This window comes from Centrocercus urophasianus, unplaced genomic scaffold (assembly GCF_019232065.1).
Source record: "Centrocercus urophasianus isolate 14NV4802_14NV808 unplaced genomic scaffold, USGS_Curo_1.0 seq_1030, whole genome shotgun sequence".
In the NCBI taxonomy this organism is placed as follows: domain Eukaryota; kingdom Metazoa; phylum Chordata; class Aves; order Galliformes; family Phasianidae; genus Centrocercus; species Centrocercus urophasianus.
In genome coordinates, this window is record NW_024884177.1 from 1 (window position 1) to 15,534 (window position 15,534).

At 39.1% G+C, this 15,534-nt stretch overlaps 1 protein-coding gene across 1 annotated transcript in view; it reads right to left on the bottom strand.

The window, feature by feature from the left end:
• Nucleotides 1-220: 220 nt before the first annotated feature.
• LOC122167221 (spindlin-W) overlaps nt 221-15,534 on the bottom strand; it is a 38,969-nt gene continuing 23,655 nt past the window's right edge. Inside the window, exons 3-5 of the mRNA XM_042831670.1 lie at nt 10,061-10,314; nt 9,206-9,439; nt 221-3,950 (exon numbers count right to left, since the gene is read on the bottom strand). Of these exons, the coding sequence (XP_042687604.1) occupies nt 3,751-3,950; nt 9,206-9,439; nt 10,061-10,314 (688 nt within the window). The 3' untranslated portion in view covers nt 221-3,750. The remainder of the gene's footprint in view (nt 3,951-9,205; nt 9,440-10,060; nt 10,315-15,534) is intronic.

Below are 15,534 nucleotides of genomic sequence, written 5' to 3' on the forward strand. Positions count from 1 at the left end.
TTTATCAGAGATACCGTCCTGACAAAATTACTTGGATATTTCCAACAGTAAGGAAACTTATTTCATAGGGGAAAGCTTTATACCAGCATACATGACTCAACATCAATATACTAAGTAGTTTTTAACTAAAAAAGAACCCAAACAAACCGAAAGAAACTGCCTTTTCACAACCTGAAGTCACATCACTACATTTTGTTCATGCAAGCAAACTTTGCAGTCATGAGTTGCACATAAAGGATTTATTTTAAATGTTTTAAGGATAGAGTTACATCATAATTATAAAAATTACTTACAGAATTAAGTAACAGATTTAAAGTATTCATACTTATAAATGCAGAAAACAGGGAACTGTCTAAATTGTTCAAAATAAAGTAAAAATAATGAAACTGAGTTCTAAAGATGAAGTCATTACCTATTTCTATAATGTAAATACAAAGACATCTGTACTATACACATACCAAGAACCATCCAAATTGCACTAATGAATGATCTAAAATACAAAAAGCACAGCATTTTCAAGGAACCAAAAACTGTTTTTACCATTTTTTCCCCTGAAACAAGTGTAGTATATTCTGTCTGAAAATAAAGCCTCGCTTTTAAAATAATTAATTTAAAGAAGGCTTCTACCTATTGTAATAAGTAAGACTTTCTCCAAAGTGTTTCAGTCTTCACATAGTCCAACTTAGTTTAGGGTTTGCCATTCAAAAGAAGAAAATAAGTAGTGTTGTACTAATCAGTTGTGATTCTGTTCTTGAACAGAATACATGATCCCTTCAAATGCTGTATGACATATACAACTGGAAAATTACCTTCTGTTGGCACTATGTTTGCCTCACCAGTGCATTTAATCCTACTAACAACCATTTAAACAGCACAATAAGCAAATTCACAAAAAAATGAACCCTCCTCCCCCTCAAAAAGAAAGAAAGAAAAAACAGAACAAAACCCAAATCTAAACATTATAACATGCAACTTTAGTTTGTTACATTGAATGTTCTAACTTTCTAAGCATGCAGAGAAGGATGGCCCAGGTTTAATTTTTTTTTGTTTTAAAAAGTTTTACATGGCAGCTTGACATCACACACGCACACAATATACAACAATACTACAGCAGGTTTTAGAGAGGCCAATAACTTTTATCCAAAGATCCATGTAATGTGCCATCACAAGCTCTATGATAAATTTGGAAAGCAATGTTGAACCTCTAGAACAAGGGGTCAACAATTAGTTACCAGGTTAACAAAAGCACTGCATGCAGATCTGAAGCATTAGCCTAAAACAAAGCCCAAAGCAGATGTCAGGGAGTAGAATCAGTCTCAAGCCTCAAAAATGTGTTTCTTAAGCTATCAAACAAAAACAAAATAAAAAAATAACCCTACCAAACAAATTAAAAAAACCAAAACTCCAAACCTTAAGAAAAAATATGAAAAGAAAACAAAAAACAACTGTGTAACAAACAACAGTGACATATAAAAACAACCAGAAATTTGACACTTTATAGATTATATTCTAATTATCAAAATACCTGATATATTAGGATGGTTTGCATAAAACCCACAAATGCAAGCCTAATGCTAAAAATGTTACAGTAGACCTAAACCTCAGCTATTTCAAAGCATTCCTTAGACATATAGCCCAAAATTCCTTGTACCAAGTTATTAACGTATCTTGTGTATAATCAGTACACTCACTCATTCTTGTGCCACAAATATCAACTGGGGCTCATGGAGCCAGGCTCAGCTTTAAGATTTACATGCAGGACTCTAAGAGTCAATAGAAAGCACATAACAGATCTGCAGGATGAAAGCACTGTGTTGCAAATCTGCTCGCTTTGTTCAAAACAGAAGGAAAATTTGCAACTCAGGTACTTAGTGCTTGAGTACTGGATTGAGAAGCTGTGAACTGAAATACAATTGCCTGCCTTGGGTTGCCCATGATGAAATACTGGACAGAATGTAATATAGTAGCAAGAGACAAAGAATTAAGGTATCATATTTATATGGTATTACCATTCAACAGCATAATGAAGCACAAGCCTTAAGGCTAAAATATAAAATCAGGAAAAGGACAGAAAGGGGCTTAAACCACTGACTCTTTGATATCAAGAATACTAAAAATAGAGGTCAAACCTTTGATCTTTGATTAATAGCACCTCTACTGAATCCTTCCACTAAGAGCATAAGATTGTATATATCTATGCATTCCTTCTTTCCATCAGTAGTAACTGTCTTCACATACTGTATTACTGTGAAGCTGTACTTTGAAGCTTGTAGAGTCCTGCTCTAAAGTAACAACAATTTTGTTGCTGTGCAATTTTGTTGCCTTGTTGCAATTCTGATGCTTTTAAAAGCTGCTAAACTTAAAAAATAATGAAATCCTAACCTCGATTTACAACCATCTTGCAAGATTAAAACTGTGAAAGGATTTGGCTGCTATTTACATCCACAGTCTAATGCAGATGACTGAACCACTGAGACTGCCTATAGCTTCCATTAGATAGTACACCACTAGCATGCAGAACTCTAGTGCTCATATAATGAAATTCATGTTAACATACCTCTAAGCAAGTACACCACAAAAGGCAACAACAGGTTTAAGCTGTAGATTTCTTTGGACACTCCTTACATGGAAAAGTCAGAAAAACAATATATTGGGAACATATATTCTTGAACCAAGATGGTTGAGAACAAAAGCAAGAAGGCTGCAGGTCACAGTCTCCTGTGGAGGCATGGGTTCGAATCCCGCTCCTCTGGGTGTGAGATTCAAACAGAATCGTCTGCAGACTGAGTAGAAGGCAATAAATACTTCTTCTCTAAAGGAGGTCTTCAAAGTAAGAGGACTCCATCTCCACCCTTGAGATTGTATTTACCATGTAAAACATTAACTATGGTTAGGCTTTTAAGTCTACAGACAGATATCCAGTTTGGTAGGTTCTAACATTAAATGAGAGACTACTGATTGACAATGCATAGACTGAAGTCTTCTTAAGTAGTATATATACTGTTAAACTTGTGGCACCAAGTACTTGGGTTTTGCTAAGAAATGTGTATAACAAAAGAAAGTACAACATTTAGGATTGAAGGTAGCTTTTTTGTCTCTATAAGGTGTATAAGTCAAACACTTGATATCTTATTGCCCCGTGACTACTAAAAATGCACAATTGTTTCCATGTACTGAAAGTTTTTAAAAAGCTTAATGTAAAAAAAAAAAAAAAAAGCCTAGAAACACAGTAAATTTATGTTACTTGGGTTAGGCACTCCTTACTGCTTCATAAACCATTCAAATCTTTGAGAAAAGTCACCTCTGACTCAACCTGGAAAACAAGGACTGCCAGCAGCAAAGAAATTAACTGTAATGTTACAAAAGAAGACATAAAAATAGCAAACTACATTTGCATGTGGCAGTTGAAGAGATGAGTGTAACATTGAAGAAAATGTTAAAAATCTATGAAAACAATTAGATTACAATATTAGATTGACTTTACACAGCTTGATTTTGCAGCTGTTCTATGCTTTTAACTCCCTCCTACCCAAATATATTGACTTTCATCAAGAAATTGAGTTCTCTTATGCAAAATTTGTCACATTCACATAAATGTTTGTAACATTCAGAACAAAACAGGTTTGCTAGCAGAGACTGCGAGTTCACAGGGACATTTAAGCTTTTGTTTAACTGAAAAGCAGTCAAGTCTGTGTCTACAAATTTTACATTTAATAGTTCCACAAATTTGGCAAAATTTCATGACGATATCTAGGATGTCTTCACCAAATCATAGACATAAATATGGAAATCATCATCAAATTTGATGAAATAGACAGATGGTTTGGCTTCAACTTGATGAATTACCATGCCAGTCCTTTTTGATCCATCTTCTTTGGCATACTCCACTTGTTTGCCTACCAGGCTGTCCACAACTTCACCTGGTTCCCGTTCTGCTGGAGGTGAATCATCTGCAATACAAAAATATAATGTCCTTTGAGAGACATTTATGTTTTTTCTTTTTCCAGTATAGAAAACTACAATCTTCTTTACAAGTTATAATCGCAAGTTTAAAATGCAGAGCATGCCCAAAATGAACTGTTCAAACAGTTTTTCAGTTTTTCAGTTTCAGTTTTTCTTTAAGGTAATGCTATCTTCAATTTTATGAAGTCAAAAATATCACTTTACTTGGCTAGAAAAATAAATATTGACATGAAGGTTCACACACTAGTTACAGAACATATTTGTAGATAATTGAATTTAAGCCCCCTGCAGAACAAGGTGCTGAATTTCTTTAACAAAAAAGCCAGAATGCTAGACCTCCCTTTCCCCACAAACTGTATTCAAAATGTCAATGTAAGCATGACACTGTAACAAAAACACATCTTCTAAGTGTTACCTCCTTAATCAATAAAGCTGTTAAAAGGCCTTTTAACTCCCCACTGAAATGAATACTGTTGCTGAAGTCTAACTATATTGTTTGCTTTTCTAGTAAATAATATATATATATTATATATAATATATATTTTTTTTCTGGTAAAAATCTAGCCAAAAGTATTCTTAAGGACACAATTCACATTATCTGAAAAAGATCCAAATTCAGGAAAGGTAGCTCATACTTTGGAGTCTCTTAGAAACAGAGGTAAATAGAAGGATGAGTTCAAGGGAAAAAAGAGCACATTAAAAACAATTAATTCTTAAATGTGGAAAGCATATAGGCCTTTCCCTTATTTTTCTAAAGGTCGAAGAAAACAAAGCAGAATTTTAAAATACCTTACAATCATTTTTAAGGTTTTACAGAGAACAAATTATTTGGAGATGCCAACTCTGAAAGAGCTTTATTTGTTTCTTTAAGAGTGGGAAGGACATTTTTTTTCCATTTGGAGTTCACTCTTTTCAAGCCACAGATATGTTGCTTTTCGTTAGACTGGAAAAAAAGTCTAAAAGCCTACCATTACTTTAGAGGTTATGCAAATAAGTGCCACCTGTTTACTCAGCTATCAGAGTATTTATCACCAGTGACACATCTGAAGGAAGACAGTCTCAAACTCAATGAATGAATTTTAATATTTCTACTGTGCAATTGAGGGCTACAAGCTTTTCAGAAGAGATAGACATGGAAGGAGGTGCAGAGGTGTTGCCCTCTATGTTAAGAAATGGATAGATTGCAGAGAGCTGCCTTTGAGAAACAGCCATGAACAACTTAAGAGCTTGTGGGTAAAAATTAGTGATGGGACCAATGAAGGAAATCTTGGGGTCTGATCAGGGTCTACTACAGGCTGCCTGATCAAGAGAAGCCTGTGGATGAGGCCTTCTTGCTTCAACTACAACTGATAGGCTCTACGACAACCACTGATAGGCTCTCATCCTGATGGGGGATTTTCAACTGGCTGGATGTCTGTCCGGAAACCAAAAGAGCAGTCTGTAAGCAAACCAGTAGACTCCTGGAGTGCACTGAGGATAACTTTCTGGTCCAGGTATTAAAAAAAGCAACCAGAGGTGAAGCATTACTGGACCTGGTGCTCACCAATGCAGATGAACTCATTAAAGAGTTTAAGATTAGAAGCAATCCGGGCTGTAGCAACCATGCCCTAGTTGAGTTCACAATCTCAAGGAATATGGGCCTGGAAAAGACCAAAGTCAGGACCCTGAACTTCAGAATACCCGGCCTCCAGCTGTTTAAAGAATTAGGGATTAGTGGGAGAAATACTCTAGGAAACTGTCCTTAGGGACAAAGGAACTGAACAGAGCTGGCAATCATTTAAGGACACCTTTCCTAGAGCACAAAAGCTCTCTATTACCATGTGTAAGAAATCAAGTAGGGGAGGCAGGAAACTGGCATGACTGAGCAAGGACCTGCTGGTCAAACTGAGGTGTAAGAAGGAAATGCACAGGCAGTGGAAGCAGGGACATATGGCCTAGGAAGAGTGAGTACAGGGCTGCTGTCTGGATGTGTAGAGATGAGATCAGGAAAGCCAAGGCACGGATGCAACTGAAATTGGCAAGGGATGTGAAAAATAACAAGGGATTCTACAAGTATATTGGTCAGAAGATAAAAGATAAGGAGAGTGGACCCTCTGTGATAAATGACAAAGGAAAACTGGCCACAACAGACATGGAGAAGGCTGAGGTACTCAACAAGTTTTTTCCTTGGTCTTCACTGGTAGTCAGGCTTCTCGTGTCTCTCACATCCCTGAACCTCTAGGCATGGGTTGGAGGAGCAAAATCCCTCCCAATGTAACAGAAGAGCAAGTCTAAGATGGCATAATGAGACAGAACATGTACAAGTGTATGAGGTCAGGCAACATGCATCCCAGGATCCTGAAGGAACTTGCTGATGTAGTTGCCAAGCCACTCTCCACCATATTTGAAAAGTCATGGCTCTCAGGTGAAGTCCCTGGTGACTTGAAAAAGGGAAACTTCACTTCAATTTTTAAGAAGGGTAGAAAGGAAGACCCAAAGATCTAAAGACCAGTGAGCCTCACCTCTGTGCCTGAGGAGGCCATGGAATAAATGTTAAAGCACATACAAGACAAGTAGTTGATTTGCAATAGCCAGCATGGCTTCACCAAGGATAGACAACTTATCTGAATCTGGTGGCCTTCTATGATGAAGTGATGGCATCATTTGAGAAGGGAAGACCAACTGATGTGTCATGGAGTTAACTAGATCAATCTATGCCCGTGACAGGGGGCAGTAGGCCCGTGGGGCCCCCCCGGCCCCACAAAATGGGAAGTAAAAGGGAAAAGAGATAGGGAGATGGGAGCTGGGCTCAAGGAACCCACTTCAGAGGGATTTAGACAGGCTGGACCGCTGGGATGAGGTGAATGGGATGAGGTTCAACAAGGCCAAGTGCCGGGTCCTGCACTTTGGGCACAACAACCCCATGCAGCGTTATAGGCTTGGGGATGAGTGGCTGGATGAGTGTGAAGAAGAGAAGGACCTGGGGGTGTTGGTTGATGCTCGGCTGAACATGAGCCGACAGTGTGCCCAGGTGGCCAAGAGGGCCAACGGTATCCTGGCCTGCATTAGAAATAGTGTGGCCAGCAGGAGCAGGGAGGTAATCGTCCCTCTCTACTCAGCACTGGTGAGGCCTCACCTCGAGTACTGTATTCAGTTTTGGGCCCCTCACTACAGGAAAGACGTTGAGGTCCTGGACCATGTCCAGAGAAGGGCAACAAAACTGGTGAGGGGTCTGGAGCACAAGTCTTATGAGGAGCGGTTGAGGGAGCTGGGATTGTTTAGTCTGGAGAAGAGGAGGCTCAGGGGAGACCTCATTGCACTCTACAACTTCCTGAAGAGAGGGTGTGGTGAAGAGGGATTTGGCCTCTTCTCCCAGGCAACGAGCAGAACATGAGGCAATGGCCGCAAGTTGTAACAGAGGAGGTTTAGAATAGACATAAGGAGGAACTATTTATCTCAGAGAGTGGTCAGGCACTGGAATGGCTGCCCAGGGAGGTGGTGGAGTCGCCGTCCCTGGCAGTGTTCAAGAGGCGTCTGGACAATGTGCTGCGTGATATGGTTTAGTGCTAGTGGTGGCAATGATGATGAGGAGATGGTTGCACTAGATGATCTTATAGGTTGTTTCCAACCTTGTGATTCTATGATTCTATGAAGGGAGAAAAACAGCGGCAACGATCTATGTAGGAAAACTTATTTTACTTATTTTACTAATTATGATATCTGAATGCAAGATAACACAATATAATACAATCTAATTGAAATTGAGACTAATAAATCAAATAAAATAGGTGAGAGAGAGTTCCCGGGATCGAGTCAAACCTGAAAAGCTTGGAACAGCTAGGAAAGCACCCTCCAGCACCCACTGCAAGGCAGTAAGAGACCACCCCACCTGGAAGGGCCAGATCCTATGACTTCCGTAATGTATTAGGGATAGGTACCTGGAATTGGAGCATTAACACTTTAATTCCCAGTGCACTAGATGATGTTATGATGTGGAATACTGAAAACCAAAAAACAAAACCTTGACATGATGTTATCTACCTGGACTTCTGTAAGGCCTTCAACATGGTCCCACGTCATCCTTATCTCTAAATTGGAGAGTTGTGGTCAGCATCTCTGTGTCCAGGTGGAGGCTGGTTATAAATGGTGTCCCTCAGGGGTTTGTATTGGGACTAGTACTGTTTAACATCTGAGTCGGCGAAATGGACAGTGGTATCAAGTGCACTCTCATCAAGTTTGCAGATGACACCAGACTGAGTGGTGCAGTTGATACAACAGAAGGAAGGGATGCCATTCAGAGGGACCTAGACAAGCTTGAAAATTGAGCCCATGTAAACAGAATGAGGTTCAAGAAGGCCAAGTGAAAGGTGCTGCAGCTGATCAGGACAGTCCCAGACATGAATACAAACTGGGATAAGAATTCATGGAGAGCAGCTCTGCAGAGAAGGACATGGGGGTTCTGGTGGATGAAAAGCTTGACGGAAGCCAGCAGTGTGCATTTGCAGCCTAGAAGGCCAACTGTATCCTGGGCTGAAAAGAGGGGTGGCCAACAGGGTGAGGGAGGTGATTGTCCTCCTCTACTCTACTCCTGTGAGGCCCCATCTGGAGTACTGTGTCCAGGTCTGAGGCCCTCAGCACAAGAAAGACTGCAACTGTCAGAGCGGGTCCAGAGGGGAGACATTATTGTGACCTTCCAGTAATTGAAGAGGGCTTATAAGCAAGAAGGGGAGTGACTTTTTACATGGACCGATAGGAGAAGGGAGAATGGTTTTAAACTAGAAGAGGGGAGATATAGATCAGATGTTAGGAACAAATTCTTTACTCAGTGGGTGGTGAGGCACTGGAACAGGCTGCCTAGAGAGGGTGTGGATGTCCCATCCCTGGAGGTGCTCAAGACCAGGTTGGATGGGTCCCTGGGCAACCTGATCTAGTGGGTGGCATCTCTGTCCGTGGCAGGGAGGTTGGGACTAGATGATCATTAAGGTCTCTTGCAACTCAAGCTATTCTATGATTTTATGATTGCATAGCACTAATTATCTAATGAATAATTCATTTTAAAGACAAAATCGTCTCTCTGAGAAGTGCTTATTAAGTGAAGGGAGAGTACTATATATATATATATATATATATATATATATAAAAGGGAATAACAATCAAGGCCCTTGTTTGTCAGCTCTCTTTTTCCATAAATAAAACATAAGCCAAACAAGAATACAAAGAGAGATGCCACTTTCCAGAGGAAAAAAGTAACCAGCCAACTTACTGGAATCAGGCATAATGCGAAGGTCACCTTCTTTATAATCATCTAAGAGTTGGTACATGTACAAGACAGGATCTTTCTCATAGGTAATATAAAACCATGTGTTCATAATAGGAGCTCGAGCCAAGACCATCCCCCTCCATTCATCTTTTGAGCCATCCTCTGTCTCAAACATATGTTCCACAGCTTTGCCTATCATTGTGTCTGCCAGGTGGGCATCACTAATTCGAGATGAAGCTGAAATGACAGCAGTACATAAGTAAGTTAATTAAAAAATACAGATGCAAGTCTTCATCAAAAGTAATCTTTATCCAAATTCACAAATAAATTTGTTTGGAAGTTAGTCAATTCACATACATAACAAATAGTGTCCATTCCAGAGAGCTGAAGATAATAAATCTGCAGAACTTCAAGAATTATTTTGACATGTTAACACTCTTATCACCACTGTTCATCAAAATATCATAATGCAAGGTAAAGAGAGACCAATATAGGCCATAGCAATTAATAATGTTTATATTTTCAATATTTGTATTGTAAGGGAGAAGGAAGGGAGGCCAATATAAAACAGCTCTATAAAATTATTAATAAAAGTGTTGAGTTTGGTCCTCCCTAACCCCATTCTAGAGACTGCTACTGATCTCTGCAGAAAAGCAAGATCTTATTCCATTTAGAAATAAGTAATTAATAGGGTAAACTTTGAACTTTACAGTGTGAAAATTTGTATTATTTGCAATGTGACAAAAAGTGATTTAATAAAATCCAAATGTTCTGATATTATCTTGGGAGAAAATCAGGAGAAATTAGTGAAGAGCATTAACTATTAAATGGCAACATATATAGGAAAAAAACTCTTACCAACTCTGTCTGGAAGGACTTCAAGTGCTGAAACTCTTTCATCTTTGTGCAGTTCTAGTCCATACACACAATCGAATCCATCATACTTTATAAGATAGAGAGAAGGATTTACAGGAACTTGATCAAGAACTGTGCCCTTCCATTGTGTTATGGGTCCGCTTCCTTCCTTCCAGCCATGCTGTATTCTGCAGCCTACAATGTTTCTTCGTGGCTGAGAAATAGGTTTGCTTGGTCCCACATTGTTTCTATGCTTTCTGTACACAGATAGAAACATAATATTAAACAAGGACATACTCACAATTCTACTCTGTACTGGAAAAAGAAAAAAATACACACTGAAAATTAAACACTTTCAACATTTTGCATACAGTTGCTTTCATAATAGTAGTTTCTAAACCTTGTTTGCTTAAGCCAAAAGAACTATTTCAGCTGCTATAACAATGAACATCAAAACTCATTTGTTAAAACCCTAAATCAGGTCTCAAAGAGCAATGTTACCTGACAATATTATGACTTTGCTAATTCATTCCTCTCTGCAGCACACTAAATATAATTCCCTTACCCTAGAAGGGAGAAGTCAGTGGAAATATTAGTGGTGGCTTACAAATTCTTCAAGGCATTTGTTTTCCCTAACCTGTTCTGTCACTTGAAGGAAATTTCACTTCCAGGCACCTTTGATTTCAACTGTTTTTAAAGATACATGGCAGCAACAATATTCTTCTAACATTTCTATTTAGTACAGCACAAGAAAAATGATACGCCAAGGTAAAATCAGTATAAGGGATATTCCTTAAAGCAGAAAATAGATTAAATATAGTTTTTGCATTTCTGCAGTTTTTTTTAATGCAACTTCCATGGAAAGATTTTCACTGGTGATATCAGTTCTTCAGATTAACAGTCATCAAAGCTATTTCACAATTTCAAACCACTAAAACATTACACAAGTTTTATTCTACTCAGTTTAAGAAAGTATATATATATATAAATAAAATAAAACTAACCAACAGTTTTGAATACAAGTGTAAAAAACATGAGCATTGCAACAGTATATTGGTAAAAATGGTAAATGTATATTATATGTATTTTAGCATGTTATGATATACATACTCATTCCTAACATGATATTTTGAAGGTTGCCTAATTAACATTTTTAAGAATGTTAGCTAATTCTAAAATAAATTTCTGGATTAAATACTGGTTACAATGCACTAAATTTAACTGTCAGTAAAATATACAGAATTAGCATGTTTAAAAGCAACAGCTAAAAAATGAAAAAACATTTGCAGAAAACAACATCCATCCTTAGATTAGTGACAATAACCAAAGAAAAATGTCTCCATGAACAATGAAAGCTCACAGAGCAGTCTACATATGATTAAGTTCCAAAAGAGACAAATTGAAATCACACCAGTAAAATCTCACAATCTGTCTTAAATAACAATGAAAAATAATGAAAAACAGCATACAAAACTAGTAATACTGAAGATGTAATCATAACTCCATTAAAATAAAAGCATAATTAATTCAGTAGCTTATCCCTCCTCCAGACCTTCATTCTACATGAAGATCTTACCAGAGTTCCACAGTATCTTTTGTCAAATTTCACTTCCTTGATGCTTTAAGCTTATCAAGCAGGTCAGCCTGCAGTTCATATTCCTAACTCGGTTAATAGATTATTATAGAAATACTAAACTCTTTTAGTTAAGAGGCATTCTCTTGCAAAACTGGTTCTAATTTTACAAAGAAACTTGAACACATACTGAAACTCTAGTTCTTGATCAAGTCTTTCTGTTTTTCTACACATTTCATTGTAAGGCAACTTCACCGAATAAAACTAAATTACTACTGAAGCTAAAAAAGTTAAAGTAGAAAAGGTAAAATACTGTTCATGTTTATGTGCATGTTCAACCACACAATTTTACTTTGTGCCTTTAAGCATAGAATTTAAATTTGCACAATTAAATGAAAAGCTTCACTCATTAATGGAAAAAGACTACACAACTAAGTTTAAACTGATAACAAACTTTTAAAATGCCTTAGAGAAGGAAAAATCATTATAAACAGTTACAAGTGAAATAGCAGCTAGATAGACTAACAGTTCAAGATTTTCTTTGTCAGAAGGCAGTACCTCTGAACAGCTATTCATTCTCATTTGTATTAGTTCATATTGCAAGAAATAATTTTCTAACTAATAAATTGCCAAATAAAATCTACTTATGTTTGCATATAAACATGTGCTAAGAAAGAAAATGTAAGTTTCTAAATGGCAACAAGGAATACCTATCAGTATACCCTTCAGTAGGCAAATGAAAATGAAAAGGAAAAGTGTAATGGTTTTGTGATTTTTGTTATCGGTATTCCACATCATAACATCATGTAAAGCACTGGGAGTTAAAGAGTTAATGCCCTACTTCCATGGACTGCCAATTTTCCGAATACCTGATTCTCAGAAGAGAAGTACTACATACCCCAGAGGACTTTGCGTACAAAGGGAAGATAAAGCTCCTGGCAAGTCATGGGACTTACTCTCTTTCTCGCTGCCTGGCAGTGTGTGGGTGTGCTCCCAAGCTGTTTTCCCTTCAATTCAGAGTAAGGCCTTCAATTTTGGACACTATCTCATTTTATTTAATCTATTAGCCTCAGTTTCAATTATATATTGTATTATATTCTGTTATCTTGCATTCCGATATCATAGTTAGTAAATTAACTTTCCTCCTCTGATTGTTGCTGCTGTTCTGTTTTTAGGCCCATCAGTCATCACCCTACCCTTCCCCCTTTCCCTATCTCCTTTTCAGGAGCGTGAAATGGGTCCACGGGATCCATGGGTCCCATGCCCCATTAGTCGCAGAACCGGGCTGAACCAGCTCGTAAACCATCAACACTCCAAATAGTCAAAATACTACTGCAAGCTGGTTTCGCTATTAAGTGAAACAAAGTGAAAGGACCTGCACAGGAAATTCAGTTCCTACATATAAAGTGTCAAGATGGGCATCGTCACATCCCAGCGGATGTGATCAACAAAATCACTGCTATGTCTTCACCCACTAGCATGAAAGAGAGACAGTCTTTTCTGGGCGTAGTGGGATTTTGGAGAATGCATGTTCCAAACTACATCCTCGTTTATGAGGTTTATGAGGTTTATGAGGTTTATGAGCCCCGTTTATGAGGTGATGCAGAAGAAAAATTTTACATGGGGCCCTGAGCAGCAGCAGGCTTATGAGAAAATTAAGCAGGAGATAGCTCGAGCCACGGCCCTGGGACCATTGCAGATGGGACAGGGTGTAAAGAACATCCTTTACACTGTTGCTGGTGAGAAAGGTGCCACTTGGAGTCTATGGCAAAGAGCCTCGGGAGAGACCCAAGGCTGACCCCTGGGATTCCGGATTCTGGATTCTGCTGTCCCCCTGTCATGGACAGTGATAGACCTAGATAATTCTGCAACCAAAAGGGAAAGGGAAAGGGAAAGGGAAAGGGAAAGGGAAAGGGAAAGGGAAAGGGAAAGGGAAAGGGAAAGGGAAAAAACCCAACACAGTAGCAACAAAAAGAAAACACAAAACAAATAATGCACAACCCAATTGCTCACCATGAACTGATCAATGCCCAGACAATTTCCAAGCAACAGCAGCACCTCCAGGAGAACTCTCTTGAGTTTTTATTGTTTGGTACAATGTCATACTGTAGAATTGTAGAATCATTTGAGTTGGAATGGACCTTTAAAGGTCATCTATTCCTACTCACCTGCAATGAATAGGGACATCTACAGCTGAATCAGGTTGCCCTGAGCCTTGTCCAGTCTTTTCTTCAATGTCTGAAATAATGGGGCATCCACCACCTCTCTGGGCAACCTTTTCCAGTGCCTCACTACCCTCACTGTAATTTTTTTTTCCCTTACATACAGTCTAAATCTCCCCTCTTTTAGTGTGAAACCATTCTCCCTTGTCCTATCACAACATATTCTGCTAAACAGTCTGTCCTCTTCTTTCTTAAAGCCCCCTTTATATACTGGAAGGCTGCTATCAGATCTCCCCAGAGCCTTCTCTTCTCCAGACTGAACATCCCCAGCTCTCTCAGCCTGTCCTCATAGGGGAGATGTTTCATTCCTTGGATCATTTTTGTGGCCCTCCTCTGGATGCGCTCCAACAGGTTCATGTCTCTCCTGTGCTGAGGACTTCAAATCTGGACACAATATAGGTCTCACCTGTGCAGAGTAGAGGGGCAGGATCTCTTTTGATGCAGCCTGAGATATGGTTGGCTTTCTGAGCTACGAGAGAACATTGCTGGCTCATGTCCAGCTTACCATTGACCAGTACTCCCAGGTCCTCTTTGGCAGGGTTATGTTCTATCTTTTCATCCTCTGGCTTCTATTGATATTAGGGTTTGCTGTGACCCAGGTACAGGATCTTGCACTTGGCTTTGCTGAAACTTATGAGGTTTTCCTGGGCCCACTGCTTGAGCCTGTCTAGGTCCTTCTGAATGGCATCCCATCCCTCAGGGCAGTTGACTACACCAAAGAGCTTGGTGCTATCCGCAAACTTGCTGAGGGTGCACACAATCTCACTGTTGAACCCACTTGTCACTTGTCATGGTTCTATGATGTTTGGTTATCAGTATTCAACACCGTAACATTATATAATGCACTGGGGGGTTTGACTTCTGATGCCCACATTCTCCACCAAATAATGTCAACGGTTTACAGGCAGGTCAGGGAACCGGGCTGAACCAGCCCATAAACCGTTGACATTCTTTGCAAAGTGAAAGGACCTGCCCAGGAAATTCAGTTCCTAGGTATAAAGTGGCAAAATGGGCTGATATGGAAGAAGGCATCCGTTATTTGAGAGAATATGCTGTGGTGGAAACACTACATAGCCCCGATTTCATTCCTGATGAGCCAGACCAAGAGCATGATCCTGAGAGAGCCAGGTGTACACCAAATATGTGGCGTACATTCACAAAGACTGCACCAGAAAGGTACGTCAGTACATTTGCAGCAATGTATGGCAGAGGGGAAAGAAAACCCCTTATAAATGAGTTGGTTAATAAACATCAAGACTTTGAGTTACGTTTGAGCCCTCTACGAGCTTGTGTTTCAGCCATTGAAAAATGTCATGGTTCTATGTTTTTTTGTTTTTGGGTTTCAGTATTCCACATCAAAACATCATGTAGTGTATGGTGTATTAAAGTGTCACTGCCCGAATTCCAGGTACCTATCCCTGTACGTTACAGAAGTCACGGGATCTGGCCCTACCGGGTGGGGGGGGTGCTTTCTTGCTGCCTTGCAGTGGGTGCTGGAGGGTGCTTTCCTAGCCGTTCCAAGCTTTTCAGGTTTGAATCGGTCCTGGGAACTCTCTCTCTCTCATCTTGTCTGATTTATTAATCCCAATTTCAATTAAATTGTAAATATTGTGTTATCTAGTATTCCGATATTACAGTAAAATAAGTTTTCCTCCATAGATTGTTGCTGCTGTTCTTTTCCT